The 21833-nt window shown below is 49.9% G+C and overlaps 10 protein-coding genes across 10 annotated transcripts; 3 read left to right on the forward strand and 7 right to left on the reverse strand.

The window, feature by feature from the left end:
* Positions 1-125: 125 nt before the first annotated feature.
* Positions 126-2242, reverse strand: MIND_00492800 (60S ribosomal protein; the record flags this gene model as incomplete). Its single annotated transcript, XM_037361727.1, has 11 exons — positions 126-206; positions 261-356; positions 412-678; positions 734-894; positions 944-1033; positions 1075-1295; positions 1343-1507; positions 1552-1592; positions 1646-1888; positions 1940-2075; positions 2130-2242. 11 exons carry the CDS (start codon positions 2240-2242, stop codon positions 126-128), a joined length of 1614 nt encoding a protein of 537 aa, XP_037222019.1.
* Positions 2243-2381: 139 nt separating this feature from the next.
* On the reverse strand, positions 2382-2927 carry MIND_00492900 (Acyl carrier protein; the record flags this gene model as incomplete). The annotated part of the gene is made up of 5 exons (XM_037361728.1): positions 2382-2389; positions 2437-2466; positions 2517-2574; positions 2625-2705; positions 2754-2927. 5 exons carry the CDS (start codon positions 2925-2927, stop codon positions 2382-2384), a joined length of 351 nt encoding a protein of 116 aa, XP_037222020.1.
* A 45-nt stretch (positions 2928-2972) lies between these two features.
* MIND_00493000 (uncharacterized protein) lies at positions 2973-4024 on the forward strand (the record flags this gene model as incomplete). Its single annotated transcript, XM_037361729.1, has 4 exons — positions 2973-3037; positions 3077-3173; positions 3214-3678; positions 3728-4024. 4 exons carry the CDS (start codon positions 2973-2975, stop codon positions 4022-4024), a joined length of 924 nt encoding a protein of 307 aa, XP_037222021.1.
* A 75-nt stretch (positions 4025-4099) lies between these two features.
* On the reverse strand, positions 4100-5347 carry MIND_00493100 (uncharacterized protein; the record flags this gene model as incomplete). The annotated part of the gene is made up of 6 exons (XM_037361730.1): positions 4100-4173; positions 4279-4684; positions 4732-4983; positions 5029-5129; positions 5175-5273; positions 5323-5347. The coding sequence occupies 6 exons, from the start codon at positions 5345-5347 to the stop codon at positions 4100-4102; spliced, it is 957 nt and encodes a 318-aa protein (XP_037222022.1).
* An 81-nt stretch (positions 5348-5428) lies between these two features.
* MIND_00493200 (ML domain-containing protein) lies at positions 5429-6051 on the forward strand (the record flags this gene model as incomplete). Its single annotated transcript, XM_037361731.1, has 4 exons — positions 5429-5612; positions 5659-5832; positions 5882-5941; positions 5996-6051. 4 exons carry the CDS (start codon positions 5429-5431, stop codon positions 6049-6051), a joined length of 474 nt encoding a protein of 157 aa, XP_037222023.1.
* A 3061-nt stretch (positions 6052-9112) lies between these two features.
* Positions 9113-11807, forward strand: MIND_00493400 (Ipi1-N domain-containing protein; the record flags this gene model as incomplete). Its single annotated transcript, XM_037361732.1, has 13 exons — positions 9113-9233; positions 9283-9408; positions 9457-9560; positions 9609-9671; positions 9720-9948; positions 9993-10039; positions 10089-10433; positions 10480-10650; positions 10699-10797; positions 10844-11224; positions 11275-11406; positions 11455-11514; positions 11565-11807. The coding sequence occupies 13 exons, from the start codon at positions 9113-9115 to the stop codon at positions 11805-11807; spliced, it is 2121 nt and encodes a 706-aa protein (XP_037222024.1).
* Positions 11808-11839: 32 nt separating this feature from the next.
* MIND_00493500 (Eukaryotic translation initiation factor 3 subunit H) lies at positions 11840-13110 on the reverse strand (the record flags this gene model as incomplete). Its single annotated transcript, XM_037361733.1, has 4 exons — positions 11840-12465; positions 12513-12683; positions 12736-12895; positions 12946-13110. The coding sequence occupies 4 exons, from the start codon at positions 13108-13110 to the stop codon at positions 11840-11842; spliced, it is 1122 nt and encodes a 373-aa protein (XP_037222025.1).
* Positions 13111-13192: 82 nt separating this feature from the next.
* On the reverse strand, positions 13193-15498 carry MIND_00493600 (Eukaryotic translation initiation factor 3 subunit H; the record flags this gene model as incomplete). Its single annotated transcript, XM_037361734.1, has 13 exons — positions 13193-13433; positions 13484-13593; positions 13642-13798; positions 13848-13874; positions 13925-14144; positions 14198-14232; positions 14278-14457; positions 14512-14561; positions 14608-14643; positions 14694-14713; positions 14778-14785; positions 14849-14927; positions 14982-15498. The coding sequence occupies 13 exons, from the start codon at positions 15496-15498 to the stop codon at positions 13193-13195; spliced, it is 1680 nt and encodes a 559-aa protein (XP_037222026.1).
* Positions 15499-16223: 725 nt separating this feature from the next.
* Positions 16224-19212, reverse strand: MIND_00493700 (uncharacterized protein; the record flags this gene model as incomplete). The annotated part of the gene is made up of 6 exons (XM_037361735.1): positions 16224-17089; positions 17140-17238; positions 17285-17746; positions 17792-17854; positions 17903-18826; positions 18879-19212. The coding sequence occupies 6 exons, from the start codon at positions 19210-19212 to the stop codon at positions 16224-16226; spliced, it is 2748 nt and encodes a 915-aa protein (XP_037222027.1).
* Positions 19213-19370: 158 nt separating this feature from the next.
* On the reverse strand, positions 19371-20429 carry MIND_00493800 (Ras-related C3 botulinum toxin substrate 1; the record flags this gene model as incomplete). Its single annotated transcript, XM_037361736.1, has 8 exons — positions 20283-20429; positions 20180-20218; positions 20106-20124; positions 19873-20054; positions 19718-19824; positions 19566-19668; positions 19482-19512; positions 19371-19429 (listed from the first exon to the last, which is right to left on the reverse strand). The coding sequence occupies exons 1-8, from the start codon at positions 20328-20330 to the stop codon at positions 19371-19373; spliced, it is 588 nt and encodes a 195-aa protein (XP_037222028.1). The 5' UTR covers positions 20331-20429.
* Between the last annotated feature and the right edge of the window lie 1404 nt (positions 20430-21833).

Below are 21833 nucleotides of genomic sequence, written 5' to 3' on the forward strand. Positions count from 1 at the left end.
GATTGCATCACAGCTTGTCACACACACAAATCATGTCATGTCGTGGCTCTCAACGGCATATTGGAAGTTCGCAGTAAGCAGTAAGGTACATGGGGGTCATATTATGCGTAGCACTGCTGCTTCAATCAATAACCAAGTTCCTTCAACTTTTCGAACGAAGCCCCGTTGTCTGCCACGGCCTTTTGGCGCAACTTGACTGCAGCAAGCTGAACGAGGATGATAAGCAAACAAAGTTGGCCAGATAAGCTAAAAATTCGTACCTTGCGCTCGTGGAAGGCACGAGCCTTGATCTTCCGCTTCTCCTCGAGACGGTCCACCACATCCTTGTAGCCCCAGCCAACCTCGTGAGACAGACGCTAAAAAGTCGAGTCAATATCAACTGGATGTGTAACAACACTTGGTATAACGAACTTTGACGGTGCAGTACTTGCGGCCAGGCTTGAGTCTCAGGACACGGAGGGCTTCCGGGACAACCATGCGCTTTTTGCGGTCAAAGGGCGGGGGCACTCCTTCAAAGAGTTGAAGACGTTTGAGGGCAGCAGCCCCACGGGGAGTCTTGTGGGGGGTCATGCCGCGAATTGCCCGGTAGAGGATCTTAGAAGGAGCGCGGTGGTGGAAGGGTCCGGATTTTTTGGGGTTGACAATATGGCGTTTATGAAGGAAGTTGTGGTACCGCAGCTTGCGAGAACGCGTCGGTTTCGCGACAAATCCAAGTAAGCTAGTAGTTGCTCACCTTGTTGCGGAAAAAGCTGCCCGATATGTTGATCTCCTCGCAGCGTACGACAACGATTTTCTGGCCATTCAGAACCTGCTTCGAGATAATCGAGGCAAGCCGGCCGAGGAGGTGGCCCTTCCCGTCTATGACGATAGGAGCCGAGGAGAAAGTGGCCATGTCTGCGTGTCGGTGAGGTCAACTCCAACCACTTGGGAATCTATCGCGCACCTTGAGGTGGTGGTGGCTTGAATTGGGTGTTTAGGCAAGCCGTGACGAGTAACACAAAGCAGTTGCACGTGAGACATAACGGCATGATGACTAATACTATCACTACCCGCCAAATCGATGACGAGCTGCACCTCTCGTATCCGTCTTGACACTAAACAGGTGACCAGAGTCCGGAAACTCCGTCTGCCTATCCTCCTCCCCACTCGCTCTGCAATGTGCCGTCGTCACATATAATATGTCGTTGTTGGGCCCTCCGAATGCGCATGAGGTGACATTCAGGACCGTTGGAAACACAACTTCCAGGTCGATTGTGCCTTCGGGACTGTAGCGTACAATGTTTGACCCTCCCCATCTGGCGGACACTTAATCAATTTTTACCCAAGCAAGGATCATACGAACCGGGCTCCCCAGACATAACCTTCTTCGTCGACGCACAGTCCGTCGCAGAAGGTCTTCTTAGGGAGACCAAGAGCCATAGCATCCACAAACACGCGGCGATTGGATAGCTGACCATCGTTGTAGTCGTAGGCATAAATCAAGTTCTCGATCGAATCGGTGAAGTAGCTAGCCAATGAGATCGAGAACAGAGAAAGAAAAACAGCGCATACAAAATCTTGTTGTCTGGACTCCAGCCCAAGCCGTTGCTGTCCTGGAATTTAGGCTTGTAAACTTTCTGATTAATTTCGACCGGCCCGGACGTACCGTGAACGGACCCGGATCTGCAATGGCGCAGCAAGCGCTTACTGGATCATATCTCCACAGCTGGCCCGGAACCCCGCGCTCCTTGTCATACATAGTCCCAGCAAAGAAATGCCCTTCCCTCGAGCACGCTCCGTCATTAAACCGACTAAACGGTACAAAGTCTGCTGGCATAGGCCGACTCAAGTATTCTTTCTTCGACTGTCCTTCAAACAAAGCAAAGCCTTGAGCAGCAGCACCAGCCAGCTACGTAGGCATTAAGCAGAGATTCGGCAGAGGGAGAAAATCACGCTATACTCCAGGTCCGTTGCATCGTAACGCGATACAACCAATCTTCTCGTCGAATTGCTCAACCTCCACCTCCAGACTCACCGTGTTGTAGTGAATAATCTTGGCAGTTGAGGACAGGTATCTCAGTGTCGCAAAGGCGCACCTTGTGCTCGTCTATGTCGACAAAATGCAAGATGGACGTCTCCGGCTCATATACCGGTCCTTTTCGGAGTCGATAGGAGCGTTGGCTGGGTTGTTTCGTGGCGTACCTTCCCCCAGAGTGCAGCCAATCTTGAGCAGAGGACTGTCGACAATTATTTGGCGAACCATAGTCGTTGGAAACAAAGGAGTAGACGATAAAGGATTGCGTCAATCGACACAGGTGACCACTTGGACCGTGATGGGATGAAGAGATGGCATTTTTGGCATTGGACAGGCAAGATACTAAGGGAAAAAATATCTATTGTTTTTACAGAGCTGAGAGTGCATCAGGGTAGAGGAAGGGAAATGAGCAGGAGACGTACCAGCTGGGGTGTTTTTGATGTAGTCAATTGCTAGTGATGACATTTCAGAGCAGGCAGCAATTTGGTTAGACGCGACGCACCCTGTGAAACCGTATGGATTTCGTCTGCCTCGGCGTCGGGGATTTCAATGGAGAACTCCTGGAAACGCGTTAGGACCATGAAAGCGGTGGGAGGGTGGATAGTAATACCTCTTCTATGGCCATTTGAACCTCGACAACGTCAAGGCTGTCGAGCCCGAGGTCATTTGTGAAGGAGGCGGTAGCGGTGAGCTGCAGAAGTGTTGGCAAATCAGCGCCGTATGAATGTGTAAAACGGACCTTTGAAGGATCTACTTTCTCAAAACCTTTCAATACGTCGAGGATACGCGTTTGGATGGCCTCTGCCGACAGAGCACCACCAGCTGAGTATTGACGGAAAGGTAAAAGTGCCTGGCGCCGTGGCAGCGCGAGGGCTTGACGGGGGAGGGCTCGTGTTGCTAGACGGAAGAACATTTGGGAAGAGAAGTGTGACGCGTAGTCACTTTTCCGTTCGCCGCCATGAAGCATGGAATCGCGTTCCGGAAACTCTCCAGGACGACCTCGCACAGGATGCTAATGCTACGGTACAGTTATACGTATTTTTTGCTATTTACGGTCTAAAGTGTAGCAGGAATCTTGTCACTTCTCTTTTCGAACATGAGCAAATCAAGACCACTCTCCCGAAAGCTCAGGAAGCTGCGCGCTATGCAGAAAAGGCACGTCGCCAGTATATTTGCTCTCTTCGCTCAACATTCCTCAGATAATTACAATGGGCAAGAAGGGCGACAGAGGCTCTTACGCCCGTGCTTCCGCGCTGTTGCTCAAACCCGACTTACTCCCCAAACTCTTCACAACATTCGCCCAAAGATATTCCGAACGCTCTGGAGGTTACACTCGCATCCACAAGTACGGCCACCGGCCTGGGGACAATGCCCCCCAAGCTATTCTGGAGCTCGTCGACAATCCGCGCGACATTCGCTGGGAAATGACTTCCCGCGCAGTGGGCTGGGATGTACTGCGCCAACGGCTGAAGGGCAAGAAGCCTGCCGCGCTCGTTAATGAGGGCGGCCAAGGCACTTTCCAGATCGTCGCCAACGAAAGACAGCTTGGTCCATCTGATTCTGGTCTTCTCCGACCCATGACGCGCTGGAATCTCCAAAAAGTGCTAAAGTATCGCGGCGAAAACGCAGCAGAACAGCTGAGCAGGAAGGCGGAGGATTACATCGTCAGTCGTGGCCCCTATTGTGTGAACGTTACTCACTCCAAATTTCCAGGACCATTTGCTTGCGACGCCGGTAGTATCACGCAACATCGAGAAAGAGGAGAAAGACGCGTCGGCCGAGAGACATGAACGCGTCCAAGCTGAGCTGAAGAAACCTCAGAACGAACAAGACAGAATGGTTCTTGAGGAGCAACCCAGCACTTCTCGTCGCAGAATACGTTTCTCCCCTGGAAAGGCCCTTCCTGGAGAGACACGCGGTGCCTTGGAGCTGGCCAGAGGTGCCTTGGGGGACCGCAAGCCTTCATCACCCAGATTACTCAAAAAACCATCTTTATACTCGCGACATTAGTAATCAATATATGCCATTGCATTACCCAGTCCGTGCAGAGTCCAGTGTAGATTACAGTTTACATGGGAGAATCTATCAGTAGTAGCCATTATCGAAGGGGCGATTCTTCTGAATTAACCGCGGTGTCTTGCGACCAAACGATCCCTCGGCTGTTCAGATTAAGAAAATATTATATCAGCATTCGAATGTCAAGTACCGACGCACCCATTCGAACCGCGGTTATGCTGCTCAAATGGGAAGAGTGGACTACTCACCAGGGTGAGATTGCGTTTGGGGTGGTTTCTCGATGTTGGAAGAGGATTTGTCATATGGTGCGTCATAGTACGAAGCGCCAACTCTCGGTGTTGGCGTTTCATCTTCTGTATGCGCACCGGGAGGCATCGTGGGTGGGTATGTTGCTTGACGATAGTTCTGGTTGTTTTGCTGGATCGGTTGGGCCATCACATCTGACAGACTCGAAATAGACTCCTGTCGCTGATGGTATTCCTGTGAGTAGAGTGCTTCGCCAGATGGTCGAGGGTTAGCAGCAAATGGATCTTGACTGCGGTTTTTCATTGCAATGTTGTCGTTGGCAAAAGTCGTGTCACCGAGAGAGTCGTAGTTGGCATGATCTCTCTGCTGACCAGAGCTGTAGCCGCTCATGACCACATAGAGATAGATCTAATATGGGTGAGATGCTTGCTCAAACAGCAGAACAGCAGACGTACGTGCATAATTGCCATCACCACCCACAGCCCACCCATCACACCAACTTCGACCCAAGGGAACACATCGCACAGAACATCGCCCTGGCTTTTTTGCTCCGGCGTAGCATTGGAAAAGAAGTTCTTGACGCAATCGCTCTTGGCGGTTGAGTGTCGGGTTAAGGAGAGAATGATCCAGGCCAACGCCACGGAGAAGGCGCCGGTCGTAGCTAGCGAGTGCAAAGTAAGGTAACGCCTAAAGAGAATGGGCTTCTCCTACAGGAGTGTGAAATTGGAGCAGAATGAAAACGAAGAACGAACTTGAGCAACACCGATGAAGCCGAGAATCTGAATGGCCGCGCCGACAAAGCAAACGACACCGAAGACCGCAGAGGCAAAAGAAGGAGTAACAGCACCAACGACTGACACTATAAGAGCCTAGATAGGGAGAGAGATATAAGACATACTTGAGGGAGTGGCCACGGAAAGGATGCCGGCCGCGACTCCAGCGATAAGTTGTTCAATTAATGCTAAATAAATGCCAGCATTGATGAGAGGGATAGCACCTGAAGTAGTTGAGCCAATGAGGGGGAAAAGGAGAAACAAGCAACGGACAGCAGCAGTATTCACGGGGTTTCATGTGGTGAAAGAGAGAGAAAGGTGTGTGTGACGTCTGCTGCGGGGCACTGCCAAGCCCATACTACTCTTTCCTTTTACGACCATGCTGCTCCGTATTTTTGCGCTACTTGTCGGTTTCCTCAATTTTGTCCACGCATGGGAGTATGTGAACTGCGGGACAGGACTCATAGACATCGAGTCGATTGTGTTGCAACCAGAGATCCCGATTGCCGGCGAGCAACTCACAGTCACGATCAAGGGTAGAGCGACTCAGACGATCGAGGCGCGTGAATTTCTCTATGTTGTGAGCGGGCTGATACCGCCTGTAGGAAGGAGCTACGGCAGATGTTACCGTCAAGCTGGGACTCGTCAAACTCATTCAGAAGCGTTTCGATGTCTGTGCTGAAGTAGCCCGTTTGCCTGGCCTTGGTATCTCTTGCCCCGTAGAAGACAGGGAATGGCACACAATTCAGCAAACAGTCACCCTTCCTAAAGAGATTCCTAAGTGTAGGGCATCGACACATGCCGCTTTGCAGCCACTGAACTCGATTTGTAGCCAAGTTCAATATTCAAGTGAGAGGATCGACCGCAAAGAACGAGCCTATGCTTTGTCTCGGTGTGTCTCGACTCGACTAAGTTCTGTTCGTCTTTTACTAACTCAGGTACTCAGACCTTAAGCTTGACTTTATGAGCTCTGCTGGTTCTATTTTCCGTGCCCCCTTCTAAATTATTTACTGTTGTACTTTGATCGGAGATGACTCTTTGCGCGATCGCCCAAGTTACCTCTCCCACTCCTTTCACGGCAAGATCGCAAACGGAAGGAGTCAATGCCATATATAAGCACATCTCTGCGTACATCCTTGCTCGGAAACAATTGAGAGAACAATAGCGTGATGCGTGTCGTTCTCACCATTTGGAGACTGAAGTCCACGTTAAAGGGCCGCGGTATCCCAGGTTTCAGTCATTCTTCTCCTTCCAATGCCTGCCAGCACCGTCCCCTACGAAATTATTCTGAAAATTCAAAACGACACATATGACACTGTCCAGTTAACTGGGCCTTCTGGAAATAGCATCTTCCTCGAATCAACTCAAGATGTTGCTCTGGTTCGCGCCGTTTGAACATACGGTCCAGAATGGCTTACCAACTCAATCGCAAGGTGCTAACCGCTGGCCAAACATATCGGTACACCCTCAAACAGCTTTTCCCACAACGAAAAGCCCAATTATCGTTCGTGGCTGCCTGGCAATGTTAAGTGCCAATTGATCCAGTCCATAGTGTTCGAGCATGGGACGACCTTCACTGCAAAGCATCCAGTGCATTCGCGGGGGCATACTCATCAGGACTATAACGGCAAGTTGAATTCATCCAATTTTGGTTTATCCAGCGTTGACCAGACCACAGAAAAAACAACTTCCTAGGCTTGAATCCAGCATACTATAGTGATCGCGCAGCTTGTACTTTAGCGGCATTTCTGCATTATTTATAATCAGCATTGAACAACCAAGGAGGAGATCAGCGAAACGCACTTGAACACATTCCACACTGTTTGGTTCTTGTAGATGGCGAAACCTATACAGACTAAGCTGAGTTCATCACCAGAAGACCAAGTACACACCGTCGTTGGGGGAAGCCCCGTCAATGAGGGCGTCGGCGTACTTGATTAGTCGGTTGCCGCCGTTTTCCTTGAGACCAAGCGCGCCAAATTGCCAGGGCATAATTCTGTCGAGTATTAAAGCACCAAGACCAGCTTAGAGACTCTGGCTCACCCCCTGAAGCAAATGAGCAAAGGTGGAGCAACATACGATTAAACTCACCCATGTTTTGTGTCGAGTGAACGTTGGACCCAACTAGGATAGATGGCAGTTTTATTCGCTTTTGGAGTCTCAAAAAAAAGTTCAATGGTCGATACCGTAAACTTACCGTCGCCAGTGACGCCAAACTCTTCAAGGATGACTGGTTTTCCGGCTTTCTTGGCGGCTATAGTATGGCTCAGTTGGCTGCATTCCGACAGAGAAGACCGTACAATTGGCATGCGCGTCAATCCAGAACAGGCCCCATCCCTCTGTGTTATTTCCAACCGGGAAATTCTTTTGGTGCCGTCAGCGGGACAATGTTATTGTCAAGCGGAAGACGCAACGGCGCTGGGATACCACATGTCTGGGTACATGTGCTAGGAACAATGAGCAACTATTTGTAGACTCTGATGTGCGCACTCACATAGGTACCGAAATCAATGTTTTGCAGTCGCAGGTCAGAATCGAAGTCCTCTGATAAAGTTTGGATTCCATCTCCGGTTATCAGATAATATGTTACCTCCAGCTTGCCCATTGAAGTTATAGTCCGTGGAAAGTGGTGTGTTTTGCCAGTTGAAATGACCTGAATGGGGTCTTTAGACTCATTGAGGGTTGAACAGTAAATGCAACCTTCTCCGCCCGTAGTAATCAGATGGAATGGGTCACTGAAAGAGAGAGCTCAAGTCCATGTTGGGAGACGTGTTTTTCCTTACAGACTGCGGACGAAATCAGACTGTTGTTGGTACCAGTTTGGTATCGTTTTGGATTGAGCGGAGCATGTAGCACTTCCAGGTAGGTCGCCTAGACATCGGGCTTCGTTCTAATGATGGTCTACGTTTGCAGTTAGCTAATTTCGCAAGCACCCACCATAAGTTCCCAAGCAAATATCGTCGGAGAGTTCTTGTAGCGGTTGACAATGGTTCGAACGTAGCGTTCTGCAGTGGCGGTCAGTTCAGTACCTGTAGAATCATTGAAAGCTAACGGTATGAAGCTATCATCTTCGCGTTTGTGAAGAAGACGTCGTGGTTGCTTGCACCGGGTGTTATGTGCTCGATGTAGAGCTCTAATCCCTGAGAATGGTTGGGCATGGCTTACTAAACAACACAACCCGACAAACCCCATAGCCCACCCTGATTAAAGATGAACAGTCACAACACGAAATATCAAGTTACGCACCAATTGTTCGTGAACGCCAAAATGATCTTGATACCAAATTCTGCAGCGACTTCGAGGACATTATCGAGGCGTTGGAGACCCTGTGGTCCGTCGTTGAGTGTCCAGTCTCCCTGGCGCCAGACTTGGTAATAAGTCAAGTTAGATTCCAGGGCCCCAGCCAGTTCTGTTGAATTCTGAACGAATGAGAGTCGACAATTGCGAATGGATGGAGCTCACAATGGCATTGAAGCCTAGTGAAGAAGCAGGCGGTTAGTTCAAGCTGCACCATTGAAGTGACGATTAACCCGACCCCAAGTGCGCAGAACTTTCACGCCAGCATCCCGCATTTGACTAAAGGTAGAGCGCACATCGGCGTTCGTGGTCAGCAGAGGCAGCCACTTTCAGAAACAAGATTCTCAGCGTCTCAATTATTAGCTGGGAAAGGTTACACACGTAGGAGTTGGCCCCCACGAAAGCAAATGGATGACCATCCAGATAGAACTCAGTGCTTTTGGTGGTGACGAAGCCTTTTGGGACGACTTTCGCGAGCGTTGCCGAGGTCGCAAGTAAAGCGGAGAGCAAATATGAGAGCAACATGGTGCCGCTGAATATTGTCTAGGTGGCATTTTATATGATAGAATGTCGCAAAGAATCCGGAGGAATGTCGGCCAGAGAAGTGGAAGCTGCTCTTGGAGCAGACATAGTCAGCTGACTGCCTTAGGCACCGCGAAAAACACCCATGCCAAAGGTGCGGTCTCGGGCCTGTAAAAGTTGACGTTGAATACAGATTTGAGCCTGAGAAGTGTGAGTGTGACAGACGTGACACACGCGTTTCCTGATGCCCAAAAGCGCGAAAAAACGGAAGGACAAGGCTGCAGATTTCGCAAAAGCAAAGCTCAAGCTCGGCAAAGGAAAACAACAGCCCTCGAATGCAATTGATACTTCGTTTAAAGCAAGATGTACCTGCCCCAGATCGTGTCAATTTTCTAGTTCTCATTTGGCTTATAGCAATTGCACTTCCTTCTCAGTCGATTGCCAAGCATCTAAACACCGAAGTACCGACAACTAAACGGCGCTTGTCTTTTGAAGATCTTATTCTTCACTTAAAGCACTACAGTGCCTCGACTCGTAAAGGTCTGCAAAACAGCGTCGACGGCTAAATTTGGGTCCATGTTGTTCTAGATGCGCTTGCCGGTCTTCGTGAGCTATTAGATGCTCATCCACATATTCTTCATGGCTCTCTTCCAACCTTAATTGCCGCAACAGCACGGGTTATTGGCGATGAGGTATGATATTTCTGTAACAGGCTTTGTCGTTGGTTGAGCTCTTTGAAGGATGCAGGAGTCCGCAAATCTCTTCTAGAGTTTTACACCTGGTTATTTCCTCGTGTGCCAGCGGCAAGTCAATGACATCCCACCCTGCATTGTCTCTCATACTGATTCCAGGACGACCTGATGCCCCATACGCCGACCCTGCTCCTTTTCACCACTTCTGCCCAAACACACATTTTCCCAGAAATCCGAGTGGATGCCATTCGATTTTTGGACATATACCTAGAGCACATGCCGAGTGCGATTGTCGCTGGGTGGGATCGCGAAGGGACCACTGGACATCAGGTTTTACAGGGGTATCTCGGTTTGTTAAACGCTGGAACTTCTTTCGGAGATGTCGAAGGTTGTGCGTCCACTTATATGGTACCCTCTCTCTGATATTCCTAGGTCCGATGAGAGCAACGTCCATTGCGAGCGTTGTTCTGACGGCTGCTGCGCGTATTCCTTTCTCACTCTGTTCAGCAGCATATTAACTAGCTATAGTCCAAACTTGTGGTGTTACAGTCTCTGTCAACTCTTCTCCGCCACTCCACATCTAACTCAACAACTGGCGTGTCCTCGACCCTGGACACGTGGTACTTGAGACCTTGGTTCACGACTGATGTTGCCTATACGACATTCGACGACCTCTTACGCCCTCGGTTAACTACACCAACAGAGCCTTCAATAAGGAGCTGGCGACCAGAAGCGGACTTCGAGGAGGAGGACGATGTGGGAGTTCACACACTGGTCCAACCCATCGGCAGTATCTGGAGCCTTGAAGAGCTTTCTCATATCCCAGAGAAGTCTGAGGAAATTGATACAGAGGGAAGCTCGATATTTCTCGCGGTCAGTCGAATTCTGAGATGCGAATGCAACTTATTATTTCGACCAGCATTTAGTCCGAACACTACATTCAACGCTCGTTTCGACATTCCTTGATTGCGCTCCGGCCGTCTTCTCTCCAAACGGACGTGCAGATGAGACACAGAGTAAACTCATTCTGTCTGTGGTGGAGATCGCACGCCACCTCTATGGGCCTCTCTTACGGAGTTCGTCCGCAACGGTACAATAGACTTGTCAACCATATAAACTATGCTAAAGCGGTTTTCAGCTCACAGAGCGCAACGCCCGTGCCTCGGAAGATCTCAAATCTGTCCTGGGGTATATGTCTCCATACTTCCCATTCACAACTGATTCCCGGGACATCCAAGTACGTTTTTCTAAAGCATTCATTGTGGCTTTAATGGAACATGTAGACCGAACAAACATTCCAAGCATTGAACCTAATATATTGCGAACTCTCTTCATTGGTGATGTTACCATCCACCAATCGCCCAACGAAGAAAGCAGGCCAATCTAAAGGGAATCTGCGTCAACAAACGGAGCGGGTCAGCACATATGTGACGAGGCTACTGAAGGGAGAGAACATGTCCCCCTCGCAAATCGGGCGACCGCTGACTGCAGATGCCTATAATCTACTTCTTCCAACAATTTGGGCCCTGATGAACAACCCGGACCCTCAGTCTCACGATCTTTCCCGAGGCGTGCTCTTGGCCGTCATCGACCATGGGCGAAGAGTCTCCTCCAAATCGGCTGTCAAACAGTATACGCTTGAGTTCATTTCTCGGGTTCTGCTGGTGAGCTTTTACCGCTTCGAGGTGGAACACTGGAACGAGCCATTCGTCAGCTCGACACCGAAACTCAATTCACCGGACACATCGGCGCAGAGATCAAGACTGCAGAAGAAGTATCTGAGTGGATAAACCATCTGCCCAAGTGTCTCTGGGAGCTTGGGTCGTCGAACCTGGTTGCAAGCGAGGTATACTGTTCGTTCCTTCTTGTTAGGCCAGTAACGGTCAATGATTAGGTTATTCTCCGATTTTTGATCGCCGTTTCACAACGCCGATCCCGAATCGTTAATAACGAGGTCTCTGATACTTTTCTTTTCGCTCTTCCGGAATTGACCCCCATTTGCAGGTTGCGCGCTTGCTACGGTCGCAACTTGTTCCTTACTTCACCATGACACATCCCTCTCGCGGGCAGATATCAGGCCCGTATTCCAAGCTGCCTACCTCAGGGCTGCTACGCCGACTTGTCCTCTCCCTGATCGTGTTGATCAGGAGTAAGGACGATTCGGCGTTGTCCTCTGCAGTAGACAGTGCTGTTACAGGATCAGAGGAGGCATCTTACTGGAGTAGTATATCTAATTATCAACCTTGATGCCCTTCACAGGCAGAAAAGCACAAATACAACTAGTTACGCACACTGTACATTTTTATCAAGCCACTACTAGCCGCAGTTTCTAAATTCTTCGCATACGCGTCAATCTGGCCCAGCAACAGCATACTCTCCAGCCGACTTGGCTCTGGGGGAATCTTGAACAGCCGAGCGACATCCTCCTCGGGTAGCGGGGCAAGATCCTGCGCTGCACGCGCCATATTCTCCTCTTTCCGCTTTTGGATGTAGTTCTCCGCCTTGAGCCGTTCTCTTGCGATCTGGCGCTGCAAAAAGGCGACGTTGCCCTCCTCGTTTTTGTAGTTGTCTACAGTCTCGATTATCTGCTCGAGATTTCTTGTCAAGCCACTCGTCCTGAGGTCCAGCGCACTGAAGGTGGGTGGAATGACAGCGGTGCGGGTAGCGTCTGGCGCGGGATCGGGGAGTGGGGACGGCGACGATTGCGTAAGCTTGCTCAGGAACGAGCCCAATAACGGGTTGACTCGTACTTGCAGCGGGATCTCCTCGAGGATGGCGGAGAATGTGAGGCGATGGCTGATCAGGCTTGTCGTGCTGAAGTTCGACTTTTTGTACGCGTCCAGGAAGGAGGGTGTGAGGCGGAATGCACGAAACGACGCGTTACCCCGCGCTGTCAGCGAGACATCTGTTGTCTCTTAGTGAGCGAGGGAGGGACAGAGTTGGTGGTCTGACCGTGAACAATGACAACACCGCCATGCCGCAGTTTGTCCTGGTGGATGGCCTGAATCTCGACAAGGTTTTGGTTGAAGAATGCACCGAGACTCGTCGCCTGGTAGAAGCCGACCACACTGTCGTCCGCTTGGACCTCCCGCAAAGACCTCAGCATCGAGGCCTGATATTTCGCTGCAAAATCGCTACTTGAGCATTTAGACCGGAGAAGAAACGACACACACACCGCTTGACTTTGCAGACTTGTCGTCCTCGTCGCTGACATGGTGGGGCAGGGCGAATGAGTTGGACACTTCCAGCGTGCCATCAAGGTCCAATCCGAGCAACAGGCCATGGACCGTCCCCGACGTGGCCTCGCGGGCATGTTTCAAGATTTTGGAGACAACCTAGAGGTTTATTGAGAGACGACCCAAACATGGAGCGAGAGGGGACACACCATGCCATCTAATTGAACCACTTGAAGCGCAATTTCAGCCTCGATATCGATAACTTTGGCCATGGAAGGTGGGATAGCTTCATATACGGGCGCTGCTGGGGCTGGGGCGGCAGCCGGAGCGGGGAGCGAGGCGGCCAAGGCCGCAGCCATGGACGGGGCAGCCATGATTTTTTTCGACAGATCAAAAAAATTTCCTCATTAGGCTACAGCAATGTACAGACTGAACAATACAAGAGAAATAACTACTTTATCCAACAGTCATATAGCTCATTGTGTTTGCTTGTAGACCAAGTGACTCGTGCAGAGAGCGACCAGGCTGCTCAAACCAAATATCTGCCTCGTCGACTTCAGCTTGCGTTCTCGGGAAGCTGAGTGGTGACGTAATCGCTTGTGATGATTCGCCGCAACGCTTGGTGACAAGGTCGCCCAACATCCTACCATATCGAAGCGCTAATGGAACACGTTGGCCTATACGCAGAATCGCATTCCTGATAAGACAGTTTAGCTTCTGGCCCATCGCGCCAAGACGTTGGCTTACTGGAGGAAGTCTAATTCTGCCCGTAGCGTTGAGATTTGGTCCGTGTTGTTGACATCGAGGGCAGCCTGTAAGAACCGAACTAGAACTCGCCCAGCAAGGAACCAGCAGAACTAAGTTTAGGATTAGAAAGAGGGATGGTAGAGAAAAGAAGAACACACCGAGCAGAATGGGTCCAGAAGTGTGATATCAAAACTCGTGCTGCAAACTTCGTATGCCAGGTCGAGGATAGACCGGGCAGCGGTAACAATGCGGAGCGCGGAAACACACCCAGATCGTCGCACTTCAGCATGGGGGTCGTGTAGTACAATAGTTGCGCTAGGAGTCGTTTAGACAAGGCTGAGATCAAGGGAGTTGGTTGTCTTACACTAAAGGCATCAAACAAGCCACATATCTACACAACATCAGCGAGGGAGCAAACAAAACGTTAAGGAGACCGCTTACAGATGTTGGTCAACTACGTTATTAGATATTGGATTTCTCAGGTGAGCGGGGAAGGATGAGCGGAACGTGGAGGCAATGTTGTCGATTTCGGTAAAAGCGGGGGACCCTCTTGGATCCACGGGCTCGTGAGGGTTGTTGGGTTCGCTATGAGGGGACATGACTGAGGTATCACCAAAATGATACTTGGAACGGAAACGGGTATTGAACACTTTGGCTCGAGCTAGATAGGCTACTTCAGTGACAGGAACAAAGTTGGGCGAAACAAGCTCTCACATATTATCATCGATCCTTTGACCCATAGTACGAACCTAGTAATCGATAAGCTCCACTTTGGAAAGAGCTGATTGGCGTACGAGTCCGTTTGGTCTTCAGGGTGAACAACAATCACATCTCGAGTCTGCGCCCATTGTCGATGATGGGGAGTCACAAGCACACCTTTCTCAAAGTGGTCGCCACGGACAGGGAGGAGTTGCGACACGTCTTGATCGTCCATCGACATGGCCCATCCGTTGCTACAGCCATGTAACCTCTCTCTATTGGAATTTTTATCAGCTTTTGAAAACCCATCCAAGTGTGATATAACTCACGTGCAATAGGCCAACCAGAACAGATTTCTTCGAGTTTCATCATCTATCACCTGCGGGCCAAGGTCAGCAGAGAATTGTCGAAGACGAGATCCTTACCGTGGGAGCGGGTGAAAGAATGGAGGCCGGGCGATGCTAAGGCCAAGTTCGATGACAACTGACACGAGAAAGATGGAGCAACATACCGAGTGGGTGATGGAGTGAACTGAGGGAGAATATCAACGACGCAGAGCAGTTGAGTTGCGGGATGACCTACAAGGGGGGCATACGTTCAACCCTAGAGGAACAGCTGTTCGCAAACAGTGCGCAGATTGAATAAAAACCTCTAGCCATCTAGGACGTGTTGATAAGAATGAGATAATATTTCTCAGAGGCTAGCCTTGAATGTGACCAGTAGAACCAAGTCAAGATGGTACGGGCTGTAGTAAGCCAAGTGAGTGAATTCTGGAAGAGCGGAACACGAAGGCTGTTACCTTGCATCACTTCCAGCAGTCTGTCTCCGACTGCCTCGATTTCATCGGAGGTGTCTCGTGCGTATTTGGCTTGCTGCTCAGCGAACGAGTCTGGCCGTCCCTCTCTCAGTCTTTGCCGTTGGGAGAAGATTTCGTCAGGAGACTCGGCGGAGAAGTCGGGTAAGGGCGGAGATGTGACGGCCGCGGTATATAAAGCACCGACGGCACAGATAGCATGTAAGATAGAGGCGATGGGGAACTTGGGGTGGCTTGGGGACAGAGAAAGGGCTGCCATGAAGCTCGGATAGTGAACAACCCGTTTTGCATGGGGATGGAATACGAAAAAGACCTCGACAAGATGTCGAAGTAGCTCAGGATTGGGAATACCGGGAGGATAGTTTGGCCATATCATCTCAAGCCCCGTTCCCGACTTGGGTGAGCCGTCTGACGAGCTGGCTAGCACAGGAAGTTCGAATGGTGGAGTTTGGGATAAAGCGCTCGCCATGATATCAATATCATTACCGAGTGTTTCCTTCATAGAGGACGGAGGTGACATGCTTGAGCTTTTGAGTTCTTTTTCTAATAAGAGGGATTCCAGTTCTTGAATGCGGCTTTCAAGCTTCTGAGTTTTGGAGAGTTCCGTCAGAATGGGAGGATCAACAACTAGAACCAATTTTCAGTACTATGTAAAGAAGGAGGTTGGGTTCAGGAGCGTACTATCGTCGAAAGTGCATTCTGGCTCCGGCGGTAATTGGGACTGAGTACCTGGTGGGGCATGGGAGAGGGCGTGTGCATGAGATCGAATGCAAGTTGAACAGGCAGGACGCTTTGCGTCACTGAGCAAAATATTAGCTCTGGAAGAAGACTGTTGTGCAAGAGGGCTGTCACCATTTCTAAGGAGATAAGGACGCGTAAAAACAAATAAACACAAAGCTCACAAGTTTACGACGTCGGCACTGGTGGCAGGCCTAGTTGTGGTTAACCATCATAGTACAAACCTAATTCTGGAGAGCGTGCCTGATTTCGCTTTAGTGGTTGAGGAACTTGGCCAGCGAATGTCGAGGTCGGAGGTGCCTTTGGCATGAGAGTGTTGAGACAAGAGCAAATCTGGCATCAAGCCGACGGCCTTTGTCAGACGACCGACGGATTGATCCGAAAAATGCGTTCCACAAATACCAATACATGTGAGCTAATAAAGATATAGCCAGAGCAAGGCAGAAATATGTACGTAATTCACAAAGGAATGGATGATATTAGAGAGTGTCATGAGCTAGTGAAGAGACCAGTCGACATGAAAGCATTTGTGATGTTGCTGACCCCAACGACTTTTCCATCAGCGAGAGCACCAGCAGCCGCTGCCCAAGTCTGATTGAATGGGGCGGAGGTGGTGGTGTCGTGGACAATCGACGAAGAACCAGAAAACTCTGTCCAAATAAGGTTTCCCACAGTAGGGATAGCCCATTGCCGCAACGCAAGCCCATCTGAAGCTCCAAATACCAATGAGCCCCCCGAGTCGGCTAGGCCAGAAGCAACCAGATTCAAATCCGCCTTCGAGATCGTACCAAATACAGCGACCTCCAACAGAGGAACCGTAGTCGATCCCAGTATCGATGTTGCGCTTGGCGGTACTGTCGAGTTGGACAACACAAAGTCCACAATGGCATTGGCTATTAGAGTGTCCATTCCACTCAGATACTTCAAGATGACATGTTCGAGATGGTTGAGTGTTCCGTATGAAGCAGGGTCAACAGAGACCGCCGTCGTATTGCTGCTTCCGGGCAAAGCAGAAAGCACCTCTCCGCTGTAGATGATCGCGCGAGGTCCTACATCGGCATGCAAAGACACCGCTTGTCGTGCTACCTTTGTCCTCGAATCAGGGAAAGGAAGCCTTAGTCGCAGGATATCAAGGATTCCGTAGGTGGGCCGCGTAGAAAAACACGAGGGATCAAACTTGGGGGCAACGGAGGCCACTGAATTCAATCCGAAAACACTCTCGATCTTGTTGATTTGTTGCAATTGTGTCGTTGTGAGACCAGGATAGCAAGCGATAGGGACAGGGAACGTCGATGATGAGAGGAGTGACCGCACAGAACTGCTTTCGATATCAAAAGGAATCATAATCGGAGCATCTGAGATCGATCGTTAGTCTCAAGAAAGAGAGAGCAAAGGTTGGACCTACTGCGAAGAGACGACATGAACAGGGGGAGTTTGTCCAGAGTTCGTTGCAAATTGGTGACCCAGTAAGAGCTTAATAAACCTTTGTACTGCGCTGCAGAGGCTAAAAAGGCGTAAGGGGCGGTTTTGGTAATCTTTTAGTGATTTACCTGCAGCAAAGCTGTACATGCGGTCTAATGGAGCGGTACTCGCGACTTGGGCGGCCTGCGCGGAGGTAGGAGCACCATCAGTTGTAAATGACACTGGCGGAACAGTGATAGTTTGCGCAGCAAAGTCGAAATTATAGCCTGATGCGGTCGTGGAAAAAAAGGACGCATTAGATTCATGAACGGGACCGTCAACGGTCAAGATTTCCCAGGGAGCATTGAGTACAAATTCACGCAATGCGGTATTGTTGAGACTTTGGAGATCCCAAAGAAGTGCTGACTGCGCCCACAAAGTACGATTGGCGAAGTTAGTCAAGGCAGAGGTGGCGCCAACATCAACCAGAACAGCTTGAGAGGCACAGTTCTTGGTTGCGAGTGTTCCCTGTGAAGTCCATATCCAGAGGAATACATCGTTTGCCGTGTAGTTAGTGCCAAAGAGTTGATTCATAGTAGGTGTCAGGTTCACTATTATGACGATAAGTGGCGCGTTGATGTGCAGGTGATTCATACCTAGATTCTGGGCAAGACCATCACATCGATTGGCGACGGGTGATGTGCAAACGCAGGTTGCATCTGAACGTGGTGAGGGCCGGTGATGAACAACTCAAAGTAGAATCGTACCAAGATTGCAAGCCGCACCAGCCAAGTTCCCACTACAGGCGACAGTCTTGGGTTTAGAGTTACGATTGTGCACTGTCACACCAATGGCAGCGCCGACTGCACCTAATGCTACTATTGTGAATAAGAGCATGATTAGGAACAGTCGCCTTCTTTTAATTAGACTGGCGTTCTCGTTCGTCGTCGGGACTGGGGTTGAGGACGGTATTTGATTCCAGTAAGCAGCAGGTTTGCCTGGTTTCGGTGACCGACGGAAGGAAGGACTTTGCTCGGCTTCGTGGAAAAACGCTGGAGACTTGGATAGCAGGCTATTGTGAGGATGTTGACCACTGTCCAAGGCATTTCGAAGGGCGTCTGATCTGAGGAGAAGTTGGGATAACGACGTTGACTCTTCTTTCTGCTTGAATTCGGCTTCGTCGGCGAGCGGAATGTGAGGGATCTTGGGTATCGGGGGTAATGGTTTTTTCCTCCAAACAAAGGCTTTGCGGATGGACCTGCTTGAAGCAGAGATGAATGAAGGAACGACGCTACGTCGACTCCGATTGGAGTGCATTGACACACGGGCTTCGGGAGGAGCAGCAGCTTGAGCCAAAATTCGTTGGCGAGAGCCTGTCGCTGAGGGAAGTGCAGGGCTGAATGGAGTATAGTCTGCGACACCCTTCATGCCATAAGAAGGAGCAGATGAACCAACTTTCGATGAACTGTCCGCATTGGTACCACGGGAATGAGCTCCAGGGCGCCCTTCGTCAAAGTATGTATAGTCTGTTTCGTCGTCTGACAATGGTACGGCAGCCTCGGGGATGGGATTAAAAGAGCTGGGTGGCGGTCGCGCTCCTTGTGGTCGTTGTGAAGGGGGTAGACGGGTAGATGGTTGAGTGCGAGGAGGAGGATATGTCATTTCGCTGAAGTCGCTAGCCAATGAAGCGCCTGGAGTAGTTTTCAGTCCATTTAAACAAAGAAAAGGAATAACAAGACGAACGATGGCTGGTACGCGTCGTGGCCGCTGGGTCTGCATCTCGCAGAAGGCCGGTAATGAATGAAGTTGAGAGGAGAGAGTGTTCGGTCGCATCAACATCGATGGAGGAAGCTCCTTCATGCCAGTCGTATGCTGTTATTGACCCTTCTCGTAGCCTGGAGGAGTTGCCAGTCTGGGAAACGGGAGTACGGGGAAATAAGCCAGAGACAGGGCTGGCTGGCACGGAGGTCGGTGGAGCCGGAAAGTGATGTGAAAACCCGCTGAAAGAGAGCACCGAGTTGAGGCCAGAGGCCTGGGTGTCGAGCGAAGTTCGCCGTGGGTCTAGGTTGCCCGACATGGACGACTAGTAGCTGAACAACATGGATGGGTTTCTCTAGGAGATGTCACACTACCACAAGATACAAAATCATTGACAGAATCGAAGCATAAAATCGTGAAGTAAACATGAAGAAAAAGAGGAATTGCCGTCGTATATTTCTCTCTGTGGTCCCTTCTCTAAGCAATGACACACTTGCTTCCAGACTTGGCCGGCTTCTGGCGGGGAGGTGGGTTTACTAACAATATCATTAGGCGGTTGTCAGAATCAGTCGCACATCATCAACTCACAGACTGCTCGGATCGCCTCGTCAAACACGGTCTGTCCAACGACATTCAGCATGGTCTGACACGTTTGAGGTAAACGGCACTGACCTTCAGTCCCTTCTGAGTCAAGGCAGAACACTCCAGATACTTGACTGCTCCGATATCCTTAGACATGGCGACACCCTGATTATATTGGATGGGGGCCATGCGACTGACGACTCAGTTGAGCATCAACAGGTAATAGAGCGAGTGATCCATACCGGTCGCGCAACTTCTCAATGGTCGCTGGGTCCTCACGCAAGTCGAGCTTGGTTCCAACCAACACAATGGAAGTCGACGGAGCATGATGGGAAATCTCGGGAAACCACTGAGACATAGTCAGACATCCGTTAGAACTAAGTTCCGCAACACCTACCTTGGTCCTCACGTTCTCGTAACTGGGCGGGCTGACGAGGGAGAAGCAGATCAAGAAAACGTCCGTTTGAGGGTACGACAGAGGGCGGAGTCGGTCGTAGTCCTCCTGCCCAGCGGTATCCCAAAGCCCAAGAGAGATGGTCTTGCCGTCGACCATAACGTTTGCAGAGTAGTTATCGAACACTGAGTAGCGTCAAGGCGAGGACTTGTACGAAGGTATTGTGGGATACGGACCAGTAGGGATGTATTCACCCTGAAAGTTTGTGAGACCGTGATACAGCGAGAAAGCAGAGTTGAGAAGGACATACCGGAAAGGCGTTGGTAGTATAGGAAATGAGCAAACAAGTCTGGGAGGCCGAGGCCAAGATGTCAGTCGAAAGAGCTGTAAAACGACGACCATTTTAAACGCGCCTTGCCGACCGCACCGTCTCCGACAACCACGCATTTCAACGCTTGCATACTGTGCAAAAAATGGGAAATTTGCCTGGACAACGACGATTGGAACAAATGGAAGATGAGGTGAAGGTTGGGCAAAGGAGTTACTGAATCAAGCTTGTTTGATGGAAGTCACATCACGGTCATATGTCACGCGCCCACCCAAGCACTTCAAGTTGGTCATAATAAGTTACATACTCTAGAGGCCTGTTTTTTTAAAATACTGTATTACTGCTAGACAGGATCTATATTACTCTTCCACTCAATTGTTCTGCCACTCTACTATAGAAGCAAAGATATAACCTTAGAGACTGAAGTGGCATAAGTTCTGAAGTGGCATAAGTCCTTCAGATGAGCTAGAGCAGTATATTTGCCTTTTTGTATCATCAGACAAGGACAGAATCTGATGATCATCCCCAGGAATCAAAGGAAAATCAGTGGATTAAAAAATAAAAAAATTAAGAAAGGCAATGATAAAGAGGTTTAAGATGAGAGTCCTGGTAATATATCAGAGGAACCTCCCTTTCAGACCTGTCTGGCTGCTCCACTCTACCTAACCCTTCCAAATCACTTCACTCTGTACTTCCTTAGACTCTTGGCAATATCATCTATGTTAGGCCCTGTTAGCACTGATACACAATAACCTCCTAGACAGGGCAACCCTGGAGACCCCGACGAAAGCCTAGCAGGGGAGGATCCAAAGCGTCAATAAAAAGCTATGGAAATACATGGAGGGACCGACCTAGCAGGGGAGGATCCAAAGAGAAGAAACTCTAAGGGCCCGCCTGCTAGGGCGCCAACTTATATACTGGTCGTACGTAACTACCAACGTAGAGCACAGAAGGCCTGAGCGGCGTCGCAGGCTCTGTCCCAAGGTGATCGTTAGGAGGGTCTTGACAGATCGGTGATTGTACAGGTGAAGGAGGCCGAAGCTGAGGGTCGGGGGTGGGTCGGAGCGTCCGAGGGGGTGCCGGTCGGATGCGCTGATGAGTGCGGAGTGGGGACAGCAAATGAGCTCTCTAACTAACCAAATCAACAAAAACAACCAAAACTCCACTTTTCGTAGAGAGAAAGATGTATAATGTCGAGTAGGAAAAGTCACAAAAACCCAAAAATCGTCAGCTCCTTGTGCAAGTACAGGCCCCTGTGAACAGAGCCTTGGCACAGATGTGTAAGGTTGTAGGGTAGATACAAGTTTCTTGCGAAAAACATTGATTTGTTGTGCCCCAAAGCGTACTATATCGACGAAACTCAGCAATAGAGAAGTGCCAATACGATGCCCGGAGAGTTTATACTTGTTGGATCAGGACTAACTGCCTTAAACCCTCTGAGTTGTCTTGAGTCAGGAACTAACTGCCTTAAACTCTCGACCAGCAACCGAAAGCCAATAAACAGCAACCGGAACTCTTGTATTCAGCAACTGAAACCCTCAACCAATAATCCTTCCGACGCGATGATACTATTTCGAAAGAGCTAGCAAGATAGATTGACGAGCTAGATCCCCAGATGCACCTAGTAGAGCGGGGC

Source organism: Mycena indigotica (genome assembly GCF_014461135.1).
Source record: "Mycena indigotica strain 171206Taipei chromosome Unknown Mind.scaff0004, whole genome shotgun sequence".
Lineage (NCBI taxonomy): Eukaryota > Fungi > Basidiomycota > Agaricomycetes > Agaricales > Mycenaceae > Mycena > Mycena indigotica.